Source organism: Protopterus annectens, chromosome 9.part0, assembly GCF_019279795.1.
Source record: "Protopterus annectens isolate FY-2018-M chromosome 9.part0, PAN1.0, whole genome shotgun sequence".
Classification (NCBI taxonomy): Eukaryota; Metazoa; Chordata; order Ceratodontiformes; family Protopteridae; genus Protopterus; species Protopterus annectens.
In genome coordinates, this window is record NC_056743.1 from 1,491,261,116 (window position 1) to 1,491,281,864 (window position 20,749).

At 45.7% G+C, this 20,749-nt stretch overlaps 1 protein-coding gene across 1 annotated transcript in view; it reads right to left on the bottom strand.

The window, feature by feature from the left end:
- The window catches only part of BRD4 (bromodomain containing 4), a 1,872,054-nt gene that overhangs the window by 562,526 nt on the left and 1,288,779 nt on the right, over positions 1–20,749 (bottom strand). Inside the window, exon 8 of the mRNA XM_044084437.1 lies at positions 14,862–15,065. Coding sequence (XP_043940372.1) covers positions 14,862–15,065 — 204 coding nt within the window. The remainder of the gene's footprint in view (positions 1–14,861; positions 15,066–20,749) is intronic.

The following is a 20,749-nucleotide window of genomic DNA, read 5'->3' on the forward strand; positions in this document are numbered from 1 at the left end:
TTGTTGACTGTGTATCCCAGAGAGCTCAACAACATTATTACATAAGCCAGATGTTTTAGAAGAATGTGCTTGCTGTCCACTTGGATCAGGCAGTCGTCCAAATAAGGGTATATTTGTATCCCTTGAAGTCTGCAGTAGACAATTACTGATGCCAGGCATTTCGTGAATACTCTGGGCACAGTAGATAAGCCAAAGGGCAATGCAGAGAATTGATAATGGGTTGAACCTGCAAGAAATCTGAGGTGGTATCTGCAATTTTGTCTGATTGGGACATGCAGGTATGCCTCCTTGAGGTCCAATGTTACCAGCCAAGACTCCTTGCCCAGCATGGGAAGAAGTTGCTGTAGAGTGAGCATCTTGAATTTTAGTACGAGTAGAAATGTGTTTAGGATGGACAGGTCCAAAATAGGTCTCCAATCTTTTCCCTTCCTTGGTACCAGGAATAGCCTGGAATAAAAACCTTGACCTTGTTCGTGCGTAGGTACCTCTTTAACAGCTTTCATGTCTATGAGATCTGTAATTTGCCTTTGTGCCTCTGCCCTTTGATTGTGTGGCAGGTTTGGCATGCCTCTCATTTTTGGAAGGGTGTGAAAATGGAATCTGTAGCCTCTGTTTATAATGTCCAGGATCCATTTGTCTTTTGTGCCAATATGCCAATTCTTTGAAAATAATGCCAGCTTTCCTCCTAAGGGGACTGCCATTTGAGTCTTGCTTGGCATGCAAAGGGGAAAGTCATTGGGCTTGCTTTCTGAATGATTGTGAGTTATCCTCACCACCTCTTTGTGTAGGAGCTTGCCATTGTCCGCCTCTGTACGAGCCTTGTGTTTGTCCTCTGCCCCTCGGGTGCCTGTATCTGCCTCTTTGGGGTCTGTCTGTGGCAGGAAAGGACCAGTTTTTGGAAGGCCAATTTCTACTAAAACGTGGGGGTTGAACCTGCATAAATTCTTTCACAGTTTGCATTGATTTAGCCTTTTCCTCCATTTTCTGTAATACTTCCTCAGCATTTGCCCCAAATAATACATCCTTTTGAAGAGGGGCGTCTAGTAATTTAGCTTTGACATGATCAGGCAAGGCTTGTTCCTTGAGCCAAGCATGCCTACGTATGACTGAGCCTGTAACAGCAGCTCTACATGAGGCCTCTAGAGCATCAAAACCACATTGTAAGTAAGGTATGTTTACCCACTTGTTCTGCATTATGCATCAAATTCTGCAACTCCTTCATGTCTGGCTGTTCAGGTTGTGACATTTTACTTTTCAATTGAGATAACAGAAACTGTTGGTATTTTAGCATATGAAACTGACAGTTTAAGGCCCTCATGGATAGGGTAGCCGAGGTATATACCTTTTTTCCCCACCTTTCTAAGGATCTGGAATCTCTCTCGGAAGGCAATGGGTTTTTGGCAATGGAGGCCTTAACTCCCTTGGGCCCATGTGAGATGGTTTCTAGGTCAGCAGCATGGCTTTTGTATAGAAATTGGTGCGAGTCAGGAACCCTGTAGTACCTGCCAGGCTTAACTGGAGCTGGAGGGAGAGAGTCCGGGTTAAGGCAGGCCTCCGAGTAAACATCATCTAGGATGTCCAGGACAGGAGGTATAGCCAGAGGCCTGTGCTGGGGTAACAAAAGAAATTCCCTGAGTCTTTTCTTGGAATCTGAATAATCCTGGCCTTCCCCGTGGAAGTGTTCCCTTAAGGTATGCAGAGTTTCACCAAATGAGTAATCCTCAGGGGGGGATACAGAAGGAATAGATTCCTCTGCATCAGAGTCTTCAAAAGAAGAGTAAGACTGTTCCTGATAATCAGAGTGCTCTGAAATAATGGAGCCCTGATCAGAGGAGGGGAATCTTCCTCCACTCTGGGTCTTTTTTCCGGAGGTGGCTAAGAACCTCTGATTAGAGTAATTAAATCCTCAGCCATTTTAAGCATCTGTTTCTTAGGCATGGGGCCTGGAGATGGGCCCTGTGTAGCTGGTCTCTTAGGGTGCATGGCAGCTTTAGACTTGGTGAAAGCCTTGATGGAGAAAGAAGAGGAAGGTCTGAAGACACCTTGAGTGAAGGTGGACCTGTCCACATTCTGTGTTTCAATGCCAAGTGTGGCTTCAGTATCTGTAGTCAGGGTGTGGGCCGAGGAGCCTGCGACCTCGGGTACAGGAGACACCGCCGAAGATGTGTCGTCGGTAATCAGGGGCTGCGTAGGCGCCTCGCTGAGAACCGGACCACGTGTAGTAGGCTTTGGCGTGGTGTCGGTAGAGGCCGCGGACCTCATGTCGGTCCTTGTCTTTGCGTTTTTAGACAAAACCGGAGTCGGAGTATCCGACATAGTATAGTTAAATGCTTTCCCGAAATAATGCTGGGCGAACTCCGCCCGACGCTTAATAGTGCGTTTGTTGAATGTAGCACAAAAGCGACAGACCGAGACGTCGTGGTCTGGGCCTAAACAAGGTATACAGAGGGAATGGAAATCCTTATGCGGTATTTGCTTCCCACAAGAAATACAATTATTAACTTTGTCTGACATCGGTCTGAGGCAAGAAAAGGTTTCCCCAACGGGGTACTTAGCTTTTAGGAAGACTTCGGTTCCAAATTTTTTGTAATCTCAGGAGCTGGCCGACCGGCACTTGCGAACTGCTTCTGCTTCGGGCACCACGCGGCAAAAAAGACTGAAGAAAATGGAGTCGGCTGGTTCTTCTATACCCCTGTCGTACTGATGTCAGGGAAGAAGCGTCGACAACCGACGCGGACCTAGACTTTGGAATTCGGACGACCGAGGACCCGCCTGACGGCAGGAGAACCCATCTGTTATGACTGCAGCTGTATGCACGATGAACATCATTGGTTACCCTGGAATGTGTGCTATCAGAAAATGGTCTGAAGGTCTCACCCATTCTCAAACTCTCAAGGCCTCCCTGCACAATGGATAAGAACAGGTTCCTCCTTGTTTGTTGATGTACCAAACTACTGACACGTTTGTCTATGTGAATCTCAATTGTCCCCAGAGGGAGAACGCCCTGGAAGGCTTTTAACATAAGGAGGACTGCTCTCATCTCTAAGACATTATAGAGACCAAGTTGCATATCAGGCGACTACACACCTTGGACCACATTCCCTAGGAAGTGCCCCCCCCCCCACCACATAGACCGGGAAGCATCTGTGGTCACTGTGGCAATGGCTGGGGAAAGAGAAAAGGGTCTAGAGAAAGGTCATGTGATTCTGATCACCACTGCGGAGGATTCCTACAGATCTGAGACAGTTTTAATGGGGAGCAGACAGCGGGTGATAAATCATGGACCAATGAACTGCTACAGTCCACTGCACAACTCTCATGAAAAACCTCGCTTAGGGGACTATAAAAATTGTGGTGACCACTGCTCCTTGAGCCCGTAAAACCAACATAGCCATTGGTTGCGGGTCCTCTAGTACATCTTTAACATGTTCTCAGCGATAAAATGCAGTGTTACTTGCAAGTAGGCAACTTGTGTTCTTGAATCCAGTTCCGTGCCTATGAACTCCAAGTTTCACACAAACGTCAAGTTCGATTTTGGTAGCTTTACCGTGAAACCCAGATGGTTGAAGATTCTCAATGGACTTGGTAAACACCTGGGAGGCTGTGATGATTCCAAAGGGCAATGTCCCAAACTGGTAATGATTGGCTCCCAGCCAAAACTGCAAATGACTTCTGGAGTGCCTGTCGATTTTTATATGATAGTACATGTCCTGAAGATTCCATGTCTTTTTTTGGAACTAAAAAAATAAGTGAGAATAAGTTCACAATCCTCTTTGTTCAGTCGGAACCTCTTGGATGACTTTTTTTGGCAGAAGTTTTTGAACTTCTCATAACACCAAACACTAAACACGAACTAGGTCCCAATAAGCAACAAGAAATTGTTTGCAGAAGCACCAAAGCCCAATGAACTTCTTCTTTTGAAACTCTTGAACAGGAATAAAATACCTCTCCGTTTGAAGCAAACGATCCACAGTCACATGACAGAGCATGAGCAATGGAGTTGCAGCATGAGAAAACAAGAAAATGAATCAAATCCAATAAAAAGACAGCTGTAAAATCCAGAATAGGCCTTTTACTTGGTGCAAATACAAGCCCTTTCACAATTAAGCTTCTTCAGGTGTAACTTCTCATAACACTTACTCCTCCTGACTGGTTGGAATGTCAGGGAGTTTCCTCCTTGGACCTGGAGGAATTAAGGGAAAGAGAATGCAATAGCCTCCAGACACAATATTTAGCAACCAGGAATTGTCTTGTTATACTTGTTCAGGCATCTAGGTGCAGGAATAGACGACTCCAGACTGCCTCCAAAGATGGACAGTTGTTCAGGAACACTGGAAGGGCCCATCAGGGAAGGGTTCCCCACAGCCTTGACTTTGCGGACCCTCAGTGAAACCTCCCTCTCTGCCTCTGGAGGCGGTATCACCGCACGAGTCCTGAAGAGAGCCTTGAGACTTCCTGAATCAAGTCTTCTTGCCTCCTGATTCCTGAAGAAGGTCCTCCGAGGAGTAGAAAACTTGATGCCCACGGCAGACAAGGGCTTTCCTGTCTACTCACTGCAAGTCAGAGCATCTTTCACAGAAGGTCCAAACAAGGAAGACCCAACGAAAGGGGCATTAAGGAATGGTGCATCTTGAAGGGTTCCGCAAAGTCACAAAGTCTCATCCAGACATCTCCTGATGGCTATGCCTGTATCTACTGCAAGTGAGGTACCTTCCCCCAAATGTGAAATCAACCTCAAAGAATTAGCAAAGGAAGAAAGAGTAGCCAGCTGGGGAAGAAACCTTTTTTATGTCCTCCTCTGGCATGGTCTTAAGTCTCTCTGCAGATGGGCCATGTAGTTTAAGGACCTCAGAGAGAAGGTAGCTAAGGAGTAAACACACTTTCCAAGTCTGTCCACTGATCTAGACTCCTTGTTAGGTGGACGGGCCAGTGGAGATCTGCCAGCAGGCTCAATAACCTATCAGGGCATTTGGGGATAGGCTCAACCATGTCCATTTCCTTCCAGGCCCGGCAGGAGATGAAGTCAATCAGCTCATCTGCCGGGGGAGTTACCCAGAACATGGATGGGCCCATTTTGGAGGCCTCTAGGAACACAAATTCCTCAGAAGAAGGTTGGGCAGACCATCCACCATTCTGTTGGAGGAGCTCTAGGATGTCTTCAAAGGAAACATCCTCAGGTAGTGATCAGGAAAATTCTTCTCCCTCAGAGATCAGTGCCCTCTGTTACAGGCTGCAAAGGGGAGTTTATGTGCCTCCTTTTACACTTTTTCTTTTGAGGGACCTTTTCCACGGGGTGTTCTGGAAAGAAGGCAGTGCTCCCTGAGGTGAAGTAGTCTGGCATGTCCTCGCGACAGGCTGACCTAGGACAGGAACGACTAGCTCAGTGTTCAGATGAGATGAAGGAAGGGATAAATTCTGGGTGTGAGGAGACAAGACTTTAAACCTAGAGAAAGGCCTTTCTGCCACGCGGAAGGCAGATGGGCTCAGGGAATCCCCCTCTCTCTCCCTTGAACCACCTGGATTCGAGGCCTGCTAACAGAACTGGACTCGAGCTGTCGAAGGCCAAAGCTCTGAGGGAAAACGTTTGATATGAAAGTCAGAGCTGTAGTCAACCCTCCCCAGAGTCAGCACAGACGTCTCAGATCTGAGACCCACTGTCATCCAACAAAAATGGAGCAGTGCTAGTCAGGGCCACTGTTGGAGTCAAAGAATGAAGCTTCCTTGGATCAGACATCTACTCTCTTGGATACCCAGGCTCTTGGAATTCCGAAACCAAGGGTCGGATCAGAAAAGGAGTCTATATGGCTGGAGAAGGAGCACTCCCAGATCCGAGATGGGACGGAGATGGCAATACCCCATCTGGATCTGTGCTTTAAGGAACTTCTGCATCATTCTGTTCACATCGGCCTCTGTGAAGCTTCAGGAAGACCTCGAAGATGTACAGGATGCATCTCTAGATTTGGTAGGGGTTTGGAGGGAAGAGCTGGGGATACTGGTTCCACCTGGAAGGCCGATGTCAGGCGCCTAACCACTGGATCCAAGGAGGAGGTGCCAGGAACGGGTGATCCTGAAATAATAATAGGATCCAAGGTCTGAGAGGTGCTTGGAGCCAAGGAAGATGGATGCGATAGAACTTTTGGATTCGATGCTGGCTTAGAGACCTTATGATTCAACACTTTCTGATCTAAAGATGTCTTCAGACCGCAGTCCATCTCTTAGCATGCTCTGACTCCCCAGAGAAAACAGAGGAAGAGCTTGGAGCCAGTATGTTTAAGGGAGAGGTTGAGCCCCAGAAGGGGTGGATGCAGGCAAGTCCTATAAAATGAGCTTGTTGCAGTGGTCAGCCAATGCATAAGAGTTTAGCGCTGTGCGCGCGCACACACACACAACATCCAAAGCAATCACTTTCAAAGTCACCATCTCCCCTGACCCCCACCCATTAGGGTCAAACAAAAAAACTTTTCCAAAGCTGACTAAAACCTCCTAAGAACAGGTATATAGCTGCATGGACTCCGAATACCTGACGGAACTAAATCATCTTCCTCAAGGAAGAGTACACCTGTCTGGCAGATAGCAGCAATAAACAGACTCTATAATAAAAGGAAAGAATTGCTGTCCAGCACCAAGAAGGAGCAAGTGATATGATGGAAGTGATCTCTCCTTTGTCTGAACAAGCAAATAAGGTCAGTGGTGAAATCCTTTACAGCTAACAGAGTCCAAATTGGCCACATCCACCAAGGACTATCACAAGGCCTTCTTCGCATACATTCGTAATCTCACAGTTAACTCCCAAACTGCTCTGATTTGGTGGTCAAGAATACAACACACACAAATGCCATAGATAGCGCCAATCTGCTGGCAGACAAGTTCAGTGAAAATGTCACCCCCCTGTCCCCCCATCAATAAATCAGGACATCCCCAGCATCTGCCCCTTCCCCTCATCAGCAGGGAGCAGGTCATTAATGCCTTCTCAAAGGCAAAAGATATAGCCTACATGGGACCAGACCATCTCTGACTGTCAACTACATGAACACAGGCAAGAGTTCTCAGCACCACTAGGCACCCTATTCAATCTAAGCCTGTGCACCAGCTTCATCCCAGCAGAATGGGGGACAGCCACTGTCAGCCCTCTACACAAAAGTGGAACGACCACTAACCCTGGCAATTACAGGCCCATCAGCCTAACTAGCCTGACCTGCAAAGCCATGGAACACATCATGGACCTTATATACAAGGACACTGGCAACCTCCAAAGACTTGATCCCACACAGTTTAGTTTTGTCAAAGGGAGATCATGCCTGTTAAACTTGGTCGCCTTCTTCGAAACAGTCACCAAAGACATGGATGAGGGGAAGACAGTGCACACCACTTACCTTGACCTAGCCAAAGCCTTCAACACCATTCCCCAACTTGAGCATAGTAGATATACTCTCTCAGCTAGGCATCAATCCGTATGTTATCAGATGAGTAGCTAACTGGCTTACTGACAGAACCCATCTGATCAAAATAGGGGAAGACACCTCCAGCAGTAAACCCGTAACAAGTGACATACCCAAATGATCGGTCTTGGGGCCTCCTCTGTTTGTGATATACTTTTCTGAGGTGCAAGCCAAATCCAGTGGTCTGTGGCTGACCAAGTCTGCAGAGGACTGCAAGCTGGGCATGGTCATATATTCCCCTAGTGATGTGAACATCCTCCAAGAGGGCCTTACCCAAACGAATGACTGATGCCAGAAGCATGGCTTCAAACTGAATGCCAAGAAATGCATCATCATCTCCCTTTGGGGAAAATGGAATCCCCACTAATTATCACATTAATAACAACGTACTAAGCACGCAATAAGTTGTGAGGGACTTAGGCACACAAGTTGATAGCAACCTGACTTTTGACCACCACGTTGCCTCCATTGTACTGAAGGCTTCCTACATAGCCCACCTCATAAGTAAGGGTATTTCAATCGGGAACAAGAAGGTCATAACATCCCTGTACTCCTCCCTTATCAAACCCAATACTGAGTACAATGGCCTCTTCGGCATGTACCTTGCCAAGCACATGCAGCAGTTGGAGAGACCACAGAGTTTCCTGACCAGGAAAATCCAGGGTCTCAAACACTTGTCCTACCTATACAGATAGGCTAAAAGCCCTGTCCCTCTACTCAGTTTTGTACAGACTGCTCAGAGGTGATGCAAGTCTGGCACCAAAGCCTTCTCAGACTCTGCCTTGATGCAGCTGATGCATATTCGTACATCAAGGCCTCAACCTGGTCTGTGACATTAATAGAACTTGTTGGCGGAATAGATGCGTGTCCCAATGACTTCCTCATCTGTGGAACAGACTTCCTCTCCATGTCAGAGTACCTCACTAGCCCTCTAAGAGGAAACTGGACGACTGGATGGAAAACAGAAAATATACCCCTGGGATCTCACCTGTGTCCCTGCTGGACAGGGAAAACAGGTGCTGACTTTGTGGGAACTTGGATGAAATTCTTGGGTAGGCTTATAACAGCCTCCTGGCCAATAGCCTGGAATCATCTGAAATGATCTGGGCCTAGGTAATAAGGACACTTCCTTCTTGTGGGCATCCGAGTTGGGGATCTTGCACCCACAAGAAGTGCATCTCCTGAACCCAGTTGGCTTCTTAGACCTAGCAGCACACATACCAAGAAATACAATAAACCAGCTAAAGTACAGTTGTGTACACTTACCATAAATGTATATGTTCGAGTGTATTCACTGTTGCAGTCATCACATTTGGGTTATCTGCCTGCAGGTAGCCCTCAGCTGGCCTGAATACCAGAGTCTTGGGATTTCTGTGTCTGATGCTGCCACTTCTTCCATGACCATCAGGTCATGAGGGGTAGAAAGCATGCAGCCTATGCCATTACATCAGTTTTTCTTGCCCCAGATGTCAGGTGCACCCAAAATATGAAGCAATTATATGGTGTGGAACACCCCCAGCAAAAAGCAAATACACATAGTATAAGATATGCCTAACCAAAAAGGATAGGTGAAAGTAAAGACAATCAGGGGGCTGGAGGGATGGTAACCAGGACTGCAACAGTGAATACACTCGAACATCTACATTTATGGTAAGTGTACACAACTGTACTATGTTCTTCATGTTTCACTGTTGCAGTCATCACATTCGGGTCGATTCCCAAAGCTAAGGAAGAGGGGAGGTAGATTAAGAAGCATTAGGACTGGCAATCAGGCTTGTAAGACCGCTGTGGCAAATCCAGCTCTGGAGTTAGAAAAGATAGGCAAGTGGTAATGCTTGGTGAAAGTATGTACAGAGCTCCAGGTTGCAGCTTCCAGGATTTCCCTGGTAGGGGCTCATCTGAGAAATGCAGTAGAGGTAGATGAAGCCCTAGTGGAATGTGTTCTTATCCCCTGTAGGTTTTCCATGGGGCTTGTAGCAGAAATGGATGCAGTGTGCTACCCATTTAGATATATTTTGCTTTGAAATGGCCTTTCCCTCTGCCCCAGCAGCAAAGCTGACTAGCAGCTGGTCAGATTTACTGAGAGGCATAGTCCTGTCCAAATAGAATCTAAGCTGTGCACATCTACAGAATGCAGTATCCTTTCCCCTTTATTCTGAGGATTAGGGAAAAAAGTAGGCAAATGAATGGACTGGTTTAAAGCCACACTAGACACCACCTTGTGCATAAAAGATGGGTTAGTCCAGAGGGAAGTCCTGTCCGCATTGAAAATAATGAAGGGTCCACTGCCATAAAGGCCTGCATTTCAGACACTCTTCTTGCTGAAGTGATGGCTAGAAGTAAAGCGGTTTTCTATGAAAGGAATTTCAACTCTGCTGTAGCAGCCGGTTCAAAGGGGGGAAGTGTAGGTTTTTCCAATACAAAGTTAAGGTCCCAGGCTGGAGTGGGACCTCTCCTGGGGGGGGGGGGGTTTACATTTTTGGCCCCTCTAATGAACTGTTTTACCAGAGGATGAGAGAAGAGGGGTGGCTCAGTATTATAATGAACTTAGATGCCACAGGCATGAATCTTAATTGAAGAGAAGGATAGTCCCTTGTGGAGCATTTACGTCAATCTAGTACATGAGGTAAGCTGGGCACAGTTGTGGCCATCCCTTGAGACTGGCTCCAGGAACAGTCTCTTTTCCACTTTTCTGAAGAGAATTTTCTAGTACTAGGCCTCCTTGCCTCAAGAATGACATCCAGCACCTGTTTACTGAGGGTTGCTAGAGGTGAGTTTAGGGAATTAGCCAGGCTGAAAGGTTCAGGGTCTGAAGCTGAGGGTGCAGAATTTGGCCCCCCTGCTCTGACCGCAGGGAAGGGGTCTGAGGCAGGTGCCATGGTTGTAGCACTGTTAGACTGTGCAAAAGAGGATACCAGTGCTGGCGTGGCCAGTCTGGTGCAATCAGGAATGTCCTTGACTTGTCATGTTTGAACTATAGTAGAACCTTCGAGAGGAGAGGCAGATGGGGAAAGGCATAGACAGAGGCTCTCCCAGGAAAAGAACAGGGAATCCACCTTCCAAGCTTGGTTGTGGGGAGTTCTGGTGAAGTATTTGTTCAAATGATAGTTCTGAGGGGAAGCAAACAGGTCCACCTCTGGTGTCCACCCATCTGCTCCCCAAAAGCTTGAATATTTTGGGTTCCAGTTTCCATTTGTGTGGGTCCATGAGACTTCTGCTTAAGTCGTCTGCCAGTGGATTTAGTTTGCCTGGCAGGAACTGAGCTTGTAGGTGCACTTGGTTGCTCAAGGCTGTGTTCCACAGAGCCATGGCTAGTCTGCAGAGTAGGTAGGAATGTGTTCCCCCCTGCTTGTTTATGTACCACATAACTGTGATGTTGTCTGTCTTTACCAATAGTTGTCCTGGAAGAATAAGGCCTTTGTAGGCTGTCAGAGCATTCTGTACAACTAACATTTCTTTTTGATTGCTAAGCAGGTGCATTCTGCTTTGGGTTCCATTTGCCCTGAATGCACTGCCCTGCCATGTGAGCCCCTCATGCATAGTCTGATGCATCTGTTAGTGTTTGGGCGGCAGGAGGTAGAAATAGAGTCCCTTGTTGTGGTTTCAGGCCTCTGCCCACCAAAGGAACTCTGCCCTTAGGCATGAAATGATAGGAATCATTGTTTCCAGGTCATGAGAATGTTGACACCATAGACTTTTAAGATGCCATTGAAATTTCCTCATATGCAGTCTTGCATATGGAATTAACAGAATGCAAGAGGCCATGAACCCCAGAACTTGCAGCATTTTCCTTGCAGATAGCTCGTTTTCTGTGCCCAGTAGGTTGAAGTAAGTTGTCGAAATTGTTTCTTTGGAGTGGGGAATGCCATCTGAGAAGTTGTGTTCAATCTTGCTCCCAGGAATACAATCTGTTAGCAGGGTACTTTAGGTCTGATTTCTTTTCGTTGATGGTGTACCCCAGTGAAGTTAGAAGTCTCTTTACAAATGCCAGGTGCTATAGTAGCAAGTCCTGACTTTCCACCTGAATCACGCAATCGTCCAAGTATGGATAAAATATGAATATTTCTCTGCCTGCAAAAAGCAATGGCTGGAGCTAGGCACTTTGTGAATACCCTAGGCGCAGTAGATAAGCCAAAGGGAAGTGCACAGAACTGATAGTGCATGGAGCCTGCTCTGAAATGTAGGTATTTCCTGCAAGGTTCCCTTATGGGGATGTGCAGATAAGCTTCTTTTAAGTCTACGGTTGCCAGCCAGGCACATCCTTGGCTAGCATAGGAAGCAGCTGTTGGAGTGTTAGCATTCTGAATTTTGGAACCACCAGAAAGGTGTTGAGAATAGATAAATCCAGGACAGGGTGCCAGGAGTTTTCTTTTCTAGGAACCAGGAAAGAGTCTTGAATAAAAGCCTTGTCCCCTTTGTTCCGCTGAAACAGGCAGAATAGCCTTGATTGCTGAGGACAGAAAGTACTTGCTTTTGGGCATCTGCCCACTGGTTTGGGGGGAGGTCTGGCCATCCACTTAGGGTTCGGAGTGAGTGGAAGTGGAATCTGTATCCTGGGGAAACAATGTTTAAAACTCATTTATCTTGGGTAATGTATTTCCAGTTTTTTGCATGCAGGGCGAGTTTTCCTCCTAAAGGTGCAAGTACTTGAGCGAGGTTTGGGGAAGTTAAGGATAAGTCATTGTGCAAGTTTACCATAGGGGGTTGGCTTACTACTCCCTGTTTTGGATGTGGGAGCACCCCACTGCTTATATCTGTGCATAACCTGATACTGAAGTCTCGGGGGTCTGCTGCCCCTGGGTTTGGACTGCGAAGGCCTAGAAGGGACTGGAAAAGACCAGTTCTTTGAAGGCCAATGCCTACTGAACCTAGGGGACTGTACTTGTAAGACATTTTTAACAGTTTGCATAGATTTAGCTTTCTCCTCCATCCTTTTGAGAACAACTTCTGCTTTATTGCCAAATAGGCACTCTTGGTTTAAGGGTGCATCCAGTAATTTTGCTTTGACATGATCTGGCAAGTTTTGCTCCTTAAGCCAAGCATGCCTTCTAAGAACAGACCCAGTGACAGCAGCCCTACAAGATGCTTCTAAAGCATCAAAACCACACTGCAAAGTATGTTTACCAACTTGGTCAGCAGAATGCATCAACTCTTGTAAATCTTTGTGTTCTCCACAGTCAGGAATCAACATCATTTTCTGTTTAATTAACCCCATAATATGCTGAGGATACTTTAACATATGAAACTGGCAATTTAAAGCTCTAATGGCCAGAGTAGCACAGGTGTATACCTTCTTACCCCATCTGTCTAAAGCCCTAGAATCCCTGTCAGAAGGGGTAGGATTCTTGGCAGTAGTAGCCTTAATGCCTTTTGGTCCTTGAGAAATGGTCTCTGGATCTGCAGTAGGATTCTTGAAAAGGAATTTGAGAGAGTCAGGTACTTTATAGTACCTGTCAGATTTCCTGGGGGATGGAGGCAAACTATCTGGGGTAAGGCTGGATTCCTAAAAAAACAACTACAATCTCCAGAACGGGAGGGATAGCTAGAGGCCTGTGCTGAGGCAGGTTTAAAAATTCTCTGAGTCTCTTTTTGGACGGAGTAGTCCTGGCTTTCCCAGCGGAAATGCTCCCTAAGGGTATGCAGGGTTTCACCAAAATAAAAATCTTCTGGAGGGGAAGCAGAGGGAATGGAATCCTCTGCATCAGAATCCTCATAGGTAGATAAGGGTATGTCCTGGTAGTCAGAAGGAACAGAGATATCAGATTCCTGATCTGAACCATCGGAAGGAAAATCAGTTCTAGGTCACTTTGAGGGAGAAGGCTGGCTTCACCTTATTAAGGTAATAAGGTCTTCAGCCACTCTATTCATTTGTTTTTGAGGCCTGTGGGTCTGAGAATGCGCTTTGGTCGTCGGTTTCCTAGGTGTAGTGCGAACTTTAGGCCTGAGAAATTCAGTATTTTTGGCTTGAAACAAAGTCGTCAGTTTAATATGAAAATTGGTAGGCCTGAATACACCCCAAGAAGCCGGTGCCTGCACAGCGGCTCCGGACCCATCTCAGGTAGACACATCCGCAAGTTCCACAGTTGAAGCATCTCAGGGCATATCGGACTCTGAATGGGTCTCAGTAGAGGCCTGCAAATCTGTAGAAGTGGGTATCAGGGGCTGTGAAAGTGCCTCACTGAGTACCGGCGGACTGGCGACTAGCTTAATGGTAGCGTCGTCAGCAGTTTTGGACCTATGCAGTCTGTCTTTATCCTTACGTTTTTTCGGAAGATCAGTAGTCAGATGGCTTACCAACGCCATTTCAGAGTACACAGATAGAGGGCGAAAGTATTTAGCTACAAAAATTACTCAACGATGGATAGTTTGGGCATTGGACAAGGCACAAAACCAACAGCGAGGCACGTCATGGTCTGGGCCCTAAACAGGTGACGCAGTAAGAATGAAAATCTCTATGAGGTATTTGCTTACCACAGGCAAGAAAATAATTAATTTTTTCTGACATCGGTTAGAGCAAGAAAAAAGGATCCCCAATGGAGTGCTCATCTTTTAGAAGACTTCAGGTCCGAAACTCGAAAACGAAAATTTCAGGAGTCGGACCGGCACTTGCGAAATGCTTCTGCTTTGGGCACAGCACGACAAAAAAGACTGCTGTCGGCTGCATGTTTTATACCCCTGACGTCATGGAAGAAGCAACAGCATCTGACGCAGAAATCACAAGACTGTGGTATTCAGGCCAGCTGAGGGCTACCTGCAGGCAGATAACCCAAATGTGATGACTGCAACAATGAAACACGAAGAACATCAGTAAAGCTAAGTAATCTGCAAAAACAATTGTTTTGAAACAATTAACTCAAAACTTTAATTCTAATTAAGAAGTGTTTTGAAAGTGCCAACGGAACAAAGAAAGGGAGATGATGAAGCAAAAGAAGGGAAACAAAATCTCTGACACTTCATTAACTACGAGAGAGGTAACAGAGGAAAAAAAGGTAAAGTAATAATACTCTAATTTTGCACTTATCTGACCAAAACCACTAGCGAAACTGGAACTACATCTGGATGCAACGGGCAGCAAACGAGTTCTGGGGAAGGTATGGTGCATTCTGGGTAGAGGGAGGAGTGAGACTCTGATCATAAGTCATGGAAAGTGGCAGAGTCGGATCCAAGACCCATTAGTGAGGAGAAATGAAAAGGTAAACATCAGATCTAACACATAAAAGAAAAGATTCTGACTGTAGAGACTACGCATGACTGTAGATGTATAGCAACACCACAGATGGCCAATATTTTGCATTAGTTATATAAGGCATACACTTACCCTTGTGCAGATTCCCTGAAAAATACTCAGTCACTACAATCAGCCATCAACTTAAGCAGCAATTAATAGGTTTCAACTGCTTCTCTTCTCAGCTGTGTTCTTACCTGTTCCTGAAGTTCTGCTAATCTCTGAGCTCTTTCTTCTTCACTGTCATCTGATGAACTGTCACTATCAGAGGAGCTATCACTGCTGCTGTCACTTGAGGAAGAAGGAGCCACTTTAGGAAGAGGCTGAACTATGGGAGAATGTGCAGTCATAAGTTCTTCAGGTTCATCGGGCATTTTGGCAAAGCGCATCTCAAACACATCCTGCAAAACAAAATTACACGCTCCTTAGCAAATCTGTATGCTTCAGAATTGCACTGCTACAGCTTTCCTGGATAAGAAGAAACACAAAGAAAAAGACAATGTGTTTTATGACTCTTACAGAGCACGCTAAACTCAAAATACATATTTCAGCAATGATCAACCTAGTTTAATCAAATGAAAAAAAAACAATACTTTCAGAAAGTGGATATACAATAACATCTGCACTAACCTATCACTTAAAAGGTCCTGGTTCTAATCTTGTGTTAAGTATTCTGGCAAAGCTGACATCTGAATACCACAAAAACACCACTGGACTTAGCTGGAAAGGGTTAAGCAGTCTTCTTATCACATACATAAATTGTCCGTGGGAGGAGCATGCAATAATGCTGAAGTACGTACGGTTAACCTGAAGAATAGGGATTATGCTATATCAGATAGCCTTTCAACCATCACAGCTTTCAATCTTCCTTTTTCAGAATGTGGACTACTACCTCTCAAAATGTGGAACAAATGGGAAAATGTGCAACACTAACAACTTCAACTAGGAAGCTAATAAGATTGTTAAAATGTATTCCTTTACACTTATAAAAAAATTTCATGAATATGACTCTGCATTTACCAAGGACATCAGTTAAAAAAAACCTTAACAGTGAAATTATGGCATACCCTTTTAGTGTGGGACATTAATGAACACAAACCATTTAAAACTCAAAATGAGGAAAGTACAGTTTTGTACCTACCATAAATGTAGATGTCCGAGAGGAATGCATCTGCAGTCTTTACAAATGGGTTGTCCAGTCGTCAGGCAGCCCTTCGGTCGGCCGGATTCCAAAGTCTGGGTCTGGCTTCGGCTGGTGTCGCACTTCACCCGACGTCATTGCGGCAGTTATTCGGGTATAAAGGCATCAGCCGACGCCATTTTCCTCTGTTTCTTGCCCCAGATGCCAGGTGCCCTCTTGGATGGCTAAATTTGGATAAATGCCAAAGTTTCCAAATAGTAGAGAGCAAACACATAAAATAAGCATGTATGTACATATATACAAACAAATACACCATATTAGATCCCCCCCAAGCTAGCTGCAGATTGGCAAATACCCTAGGAGTACCTCAGAGGGGAAGGAGGGTGGGTAATCCTGACTGCAGATGCATTCCTCTCGGACATCTACATTTATGGTAGGTACAAAACTGTACTATGTCCTTCAAGGATGCATCTGCAGTCTTTACAAATGGGTACAATACCATAGCTAAACTAGGGGAGGAGGAAATGAGAAGAGATTATGGTGTAGTTAGGATCCCTTGCAAAACAGAAGTGGCAAAACCAGCACGGGATCTAGAGTATAGAGTTAAGTTATAATGCTTGGCAAATGTATGCACGGAGGTCCAAGTAGCAGCCTCTATAATGTCCTTGGTAGCCACTCCTCGTAAGAAAGCTGTGGTAGTGGCTGTAGCCCTTGTGGAGTGAGGCCTGATGTTCCCTGGAGTTTTCTTTCCATGGTAGGAGTAACAAAATCTAATGCAATTTCCTATCCATTTGGAGATTGTCTGTTTAGAAATTGGATTTCCTTCCTTCCCTGTTGTATATGCTACCAGAAGCTGGTCAGTTTTTCTATTGTTTTTTGTCCTGTCCAGGTAGTAGCGTAATTGTCTGTGTACATCCAAGGTATGTAAGCGCCTTTCTCCCCTGTTCTGTGGGTTGGGGAAGAATGTAGGAAGGTGGATAGCCTGATTTAAAGATACTCTGGATACCACCTTAGGCATAAATGTGGGATTTGTTCTCATGGACACTATCTTGATGGAAGATCAGGAAGGGTTGCACTGCCATTAATGCCTGTAGTTCAGAGACCCTTCTTGCTGAAGTTATTGCCAGCAGGAAAGCAGTCTTCCAGGATGAGTATTGTAATTCTGCTGTTGCTGCTGGTTCGAAAGGAGGAAGAGTCAGTTTTTCTAGCACAAAGTTCAAGTCCCATGCTGGCAATGGAGGTTTCCTGGGAGGTTTTACATTTTTAATTCCTCTCAGAAACTGTCTGAGCAGAGGATGCGAGAAGACAGGAGGATCCAAGCTGTATTCTGCTGAAATAGCTGATGCATGTATCTTGATGGAAGAGTAGGACAGGCCTGTATGGAAGAGCTCCGCCAAGTACTCCAGGATGTTGGCTATGTTTACCAGTGTCACATCTTGCCCCTTTGCAGTACTCCAGATGAGATATCTTTTCCATTTTGCTGCATAATTCTTTCTTGTTGAAGGTCTACGGGCCTCCAGGATTATGTCTTTAACCCTTTGGGATAAATTTGGGTTAATTGCTGTTATGTCATGTTCCAGGCAGTTAGCTGCAGAGTTTTTAGGTTTGGATGCAGGATGTTGTAGTTGTTCTGTGTTAGCAGTAATGGGATCACGGGCAGTGTCCATATTTGTTCCCGGGACATGCTCCTCAGCAGTGGATACCAATGTTGTCTTGGCCAGTCTGGGGCTATCAGAATGATCCTCGGACGTTCCTCTTTGATCTTCAGAAGCACCTTGTGCATCAAAGGACGTGGTGGGAATGCGTATGCTGTCAGGCTTTTCCAACTGAAAGACAGGGAGTCCACCTTCCAAGCAAGTGGGTGGTAAGTCCTTGTGCAGAATTTCTTCAATTGGTGATTGAATGGGGATGCAAACAAGTCTATTTGTGGTAATCCCCATTCTCTTGTGATGGTTTTGAAGATGTCCGGATGCAGCATCCATTCGTGGGCATCTGTTGTAGTTCTGCTTAATATGTCTGCTAGAATGTTTTCCTTCCCTGGTACATAAATTGCCTGTAACTGAATGTTGTAGCTCAGAGCCACATCCCATAGGTCCAGTGCCAGCCGGCATAGAGGGTATGAGTGTGTGCCTCCCTGTTTGTTGATGTACCACATAACTGTGGTGTTGTCTGTCCTTATTAACTGGCCTTCTTGGAGAAAAGGTCTGAATGCCTGGATTGCCAATTTTACTGCCATCATTTCTTTTAGATTTATGTGCAGATGCAGCTGGTCTTGAGTCCATAGGCCTTGAATGCACTTGCCCATCATGTGTGCCCCCCAACCGAGGTCTGAGGCATCTGTCGTGATGGTTTGTCTTGGTTGACTTTTGCAGAAGGGTAATCCTGTGTTTGATTGGCAGGACTGAGCCCACCATAGGAACTTTTGCTTCAGGCATGGGATCATTGGAATTTTGGTTTCTAGGCTGTGCTTGTGCTGGGACCATAAATTCTTTAGGTACCACTGTAGCTTTCTCATATGCAGCCTGGCATGAGGGACCAGTATTATGCAGGATGCCATGAAGCCTAGAGCTTGTAGCAATTTTCTTGCAGTTAGATGGTTCTGCTTTGTTAATGCCAAGAAGTAGAGAGGAAGTTGCTCTTTCTTTTCTGTAGTTAGAAATGCCATTTGTTTTGATGTGTCCAGTTCTGCACCCAGAAAGGTTATTCTTTGGGATGGAATCAGCCTTGACTTTTTTGTATTGACTGTATATCCCAGGGCTTGCAGCAGGTAGATGACTCTTTGTAAGTCTTCTGTTAGTTTGTTTTTGTTGTCCGCTTGTATCAGGCAGTTGTCCAGGTAGGGATAGATTTGAATCCCCTGAAGTCTGCAATGAGCGATTACTGATGCCAGGCATTTCATGAACACTCTGGGCGCAGTAGATAAGCCAAAGGGCAATGCTGAGAATTGATAATGCTCTGATCCTGCAAGAAATCTGAGGTATCTTCTGCAAATTGGTCGAATGGGGACGTGCAGGTATGCCTCCTTGAGATCTAGAGTTACCAGCCAAGACTCCTTGCCCAGCATGGGAAGAAGCTGCTGTAGGGTCAGCATTTTGAATTTTGGAACAATGAGGAATGTGTTTAAAGCGGACAGGTCTAGAATAGGCCTCCATTTGTTTTCTTTTCTTGGTACCAGGAAGAGTCTGGAGTAAAATCCCTTCCCCTTGCTCCATAGATGGTACCTTTTCCACAGCTCTCATTCTTAATAATTGAGATATTTGTTTTAGAGCTTCTGTCCTTTGAGTAGGTGGTAGGTTCGGCATTCCTCTCTTTCCTGGTAGAGTATGGAAATGGAATCTGTAACCTTGGTCTATGGTTTGCAAAATCCATTTTTCTCTTGTAATGCAGTGCCAGTTTCTTGAAAATAAGGTTAGCTTTCCGCCTAAAGGTGCTTCTAGTTGTTCCCTGGTAGGCGGTGCCACCGCCAAGTCACTGTGATTGAGTTGTTGTAGTGGTGGTGGCTGTATCCGTGCCTTGTTGGTTGTTACCCTGCCACTGGTGACCCCTGTAGGCACCGCTGGATTGGTTTCTGCCTCTAGAGCGCCTGTTCCTGCCTCTCTGTGCCTTAGAGGAGTCTGGAAAGGACCAATTCTTGGAGGGCCAGTTCCTGCTAGACCTTGGAGGTTGAACTTGCAATAAATCTTTCACTGTTTGCACAGATTTTGCTTTCTCTTCCATCTTCTTTAATACCTGCTGTGCAGGGGAACCAAATAAATTGACCTTGTCCATAGGTGCATCCAAAAGCTTAGATTTGACATGATCTGGTAATGCCTGTTCTTTCAACCATGCATGCCTCCTGATAACTGTGCCAGTCATGGCTGATCTAAAGGAAGCCCCCAGTGCATCATAGCCACATTTTAAAGAATGGTTACTAACCTGCTGTATGTTATGTACCATTTCTTGAACATACTTTTTATCTAAAGATTCTTCAGAGGACAGCTTTTTAGTCAACTGGTCAAGCATAAACTCTTGATATTGAATCATATGAAATTGGCAGTTCAAAGCTCTAGCTGACAAAGTAGCAGAGGTGTAAACTTTTTTACCCCATCTCTCTAAGGACCTGGATTCCCTTTCAGACCCCGCGGCCTTTTTAGAAGAAGTAGCTGCTACAGCTTTTGGACCCTGGGAGATAGTCTCTGGATCTGCAAAAGGAGCCTTATATAAGTGGTGATGAGTGTCCGGGACCCTGTAGTACCTATCGGGCTTAGCAGGAGCCGGAGGTAAAGTATCAGGAGCAGTGCAAGCATCAATAAATGCATCAACAACAACAGAAAGAACTGGAGGTATAGCTAAAGGCCTATGCTGTGGCAAATGTAGAAAGGTCCTAAGCCTTTTTCTAGAGTCTGAGAAATCTTGGCCCTGCCACTGAAATTATTCCCTCATAGCATGCAAAGTTTCCCCAAAGGAAAATTCCTCAGGAGGAGAGGCTGAAGGGATGGACTCCTCAGCATCAGAGTCTTCATAAGGAGAACAAGAAGCCTCAGGAGGGTCTGTATGTTCTGAGTCATCAGAGGAATCATCTGTGGATACTGGCTCAGGGGGCTCTGCTCTAGGCCTCTTTTCTGGAGGAGGGAGAGGCCCTGTCTGGATGAGGCTGGGCTCCACGAATTAAAGAGATGAGATCCTCAGCCAAAGAAAGCATATGGGAGCTGGTGCTGGGCCTGTGAGAGGGGGGCTTGGCAGGCACAGGTTTTGATGCTTTGGCTGCTTTAGCCCTGGCAAAGGCCTTAATAGACATAGCTGGAGGAGGCCTAGCAGCTCCACGTGCAGGGGTAGAAATATCCAGGGGAATGGTGTCTGATAAATCCTGTGAAACCGCAACAGAAGGTTGGATTTCAGAAGCCATTTCTACCAGGTTAGAAGAGGCCTCGGTAGAAGGCAAGTTATCGGCTGAAGAAAGAACCG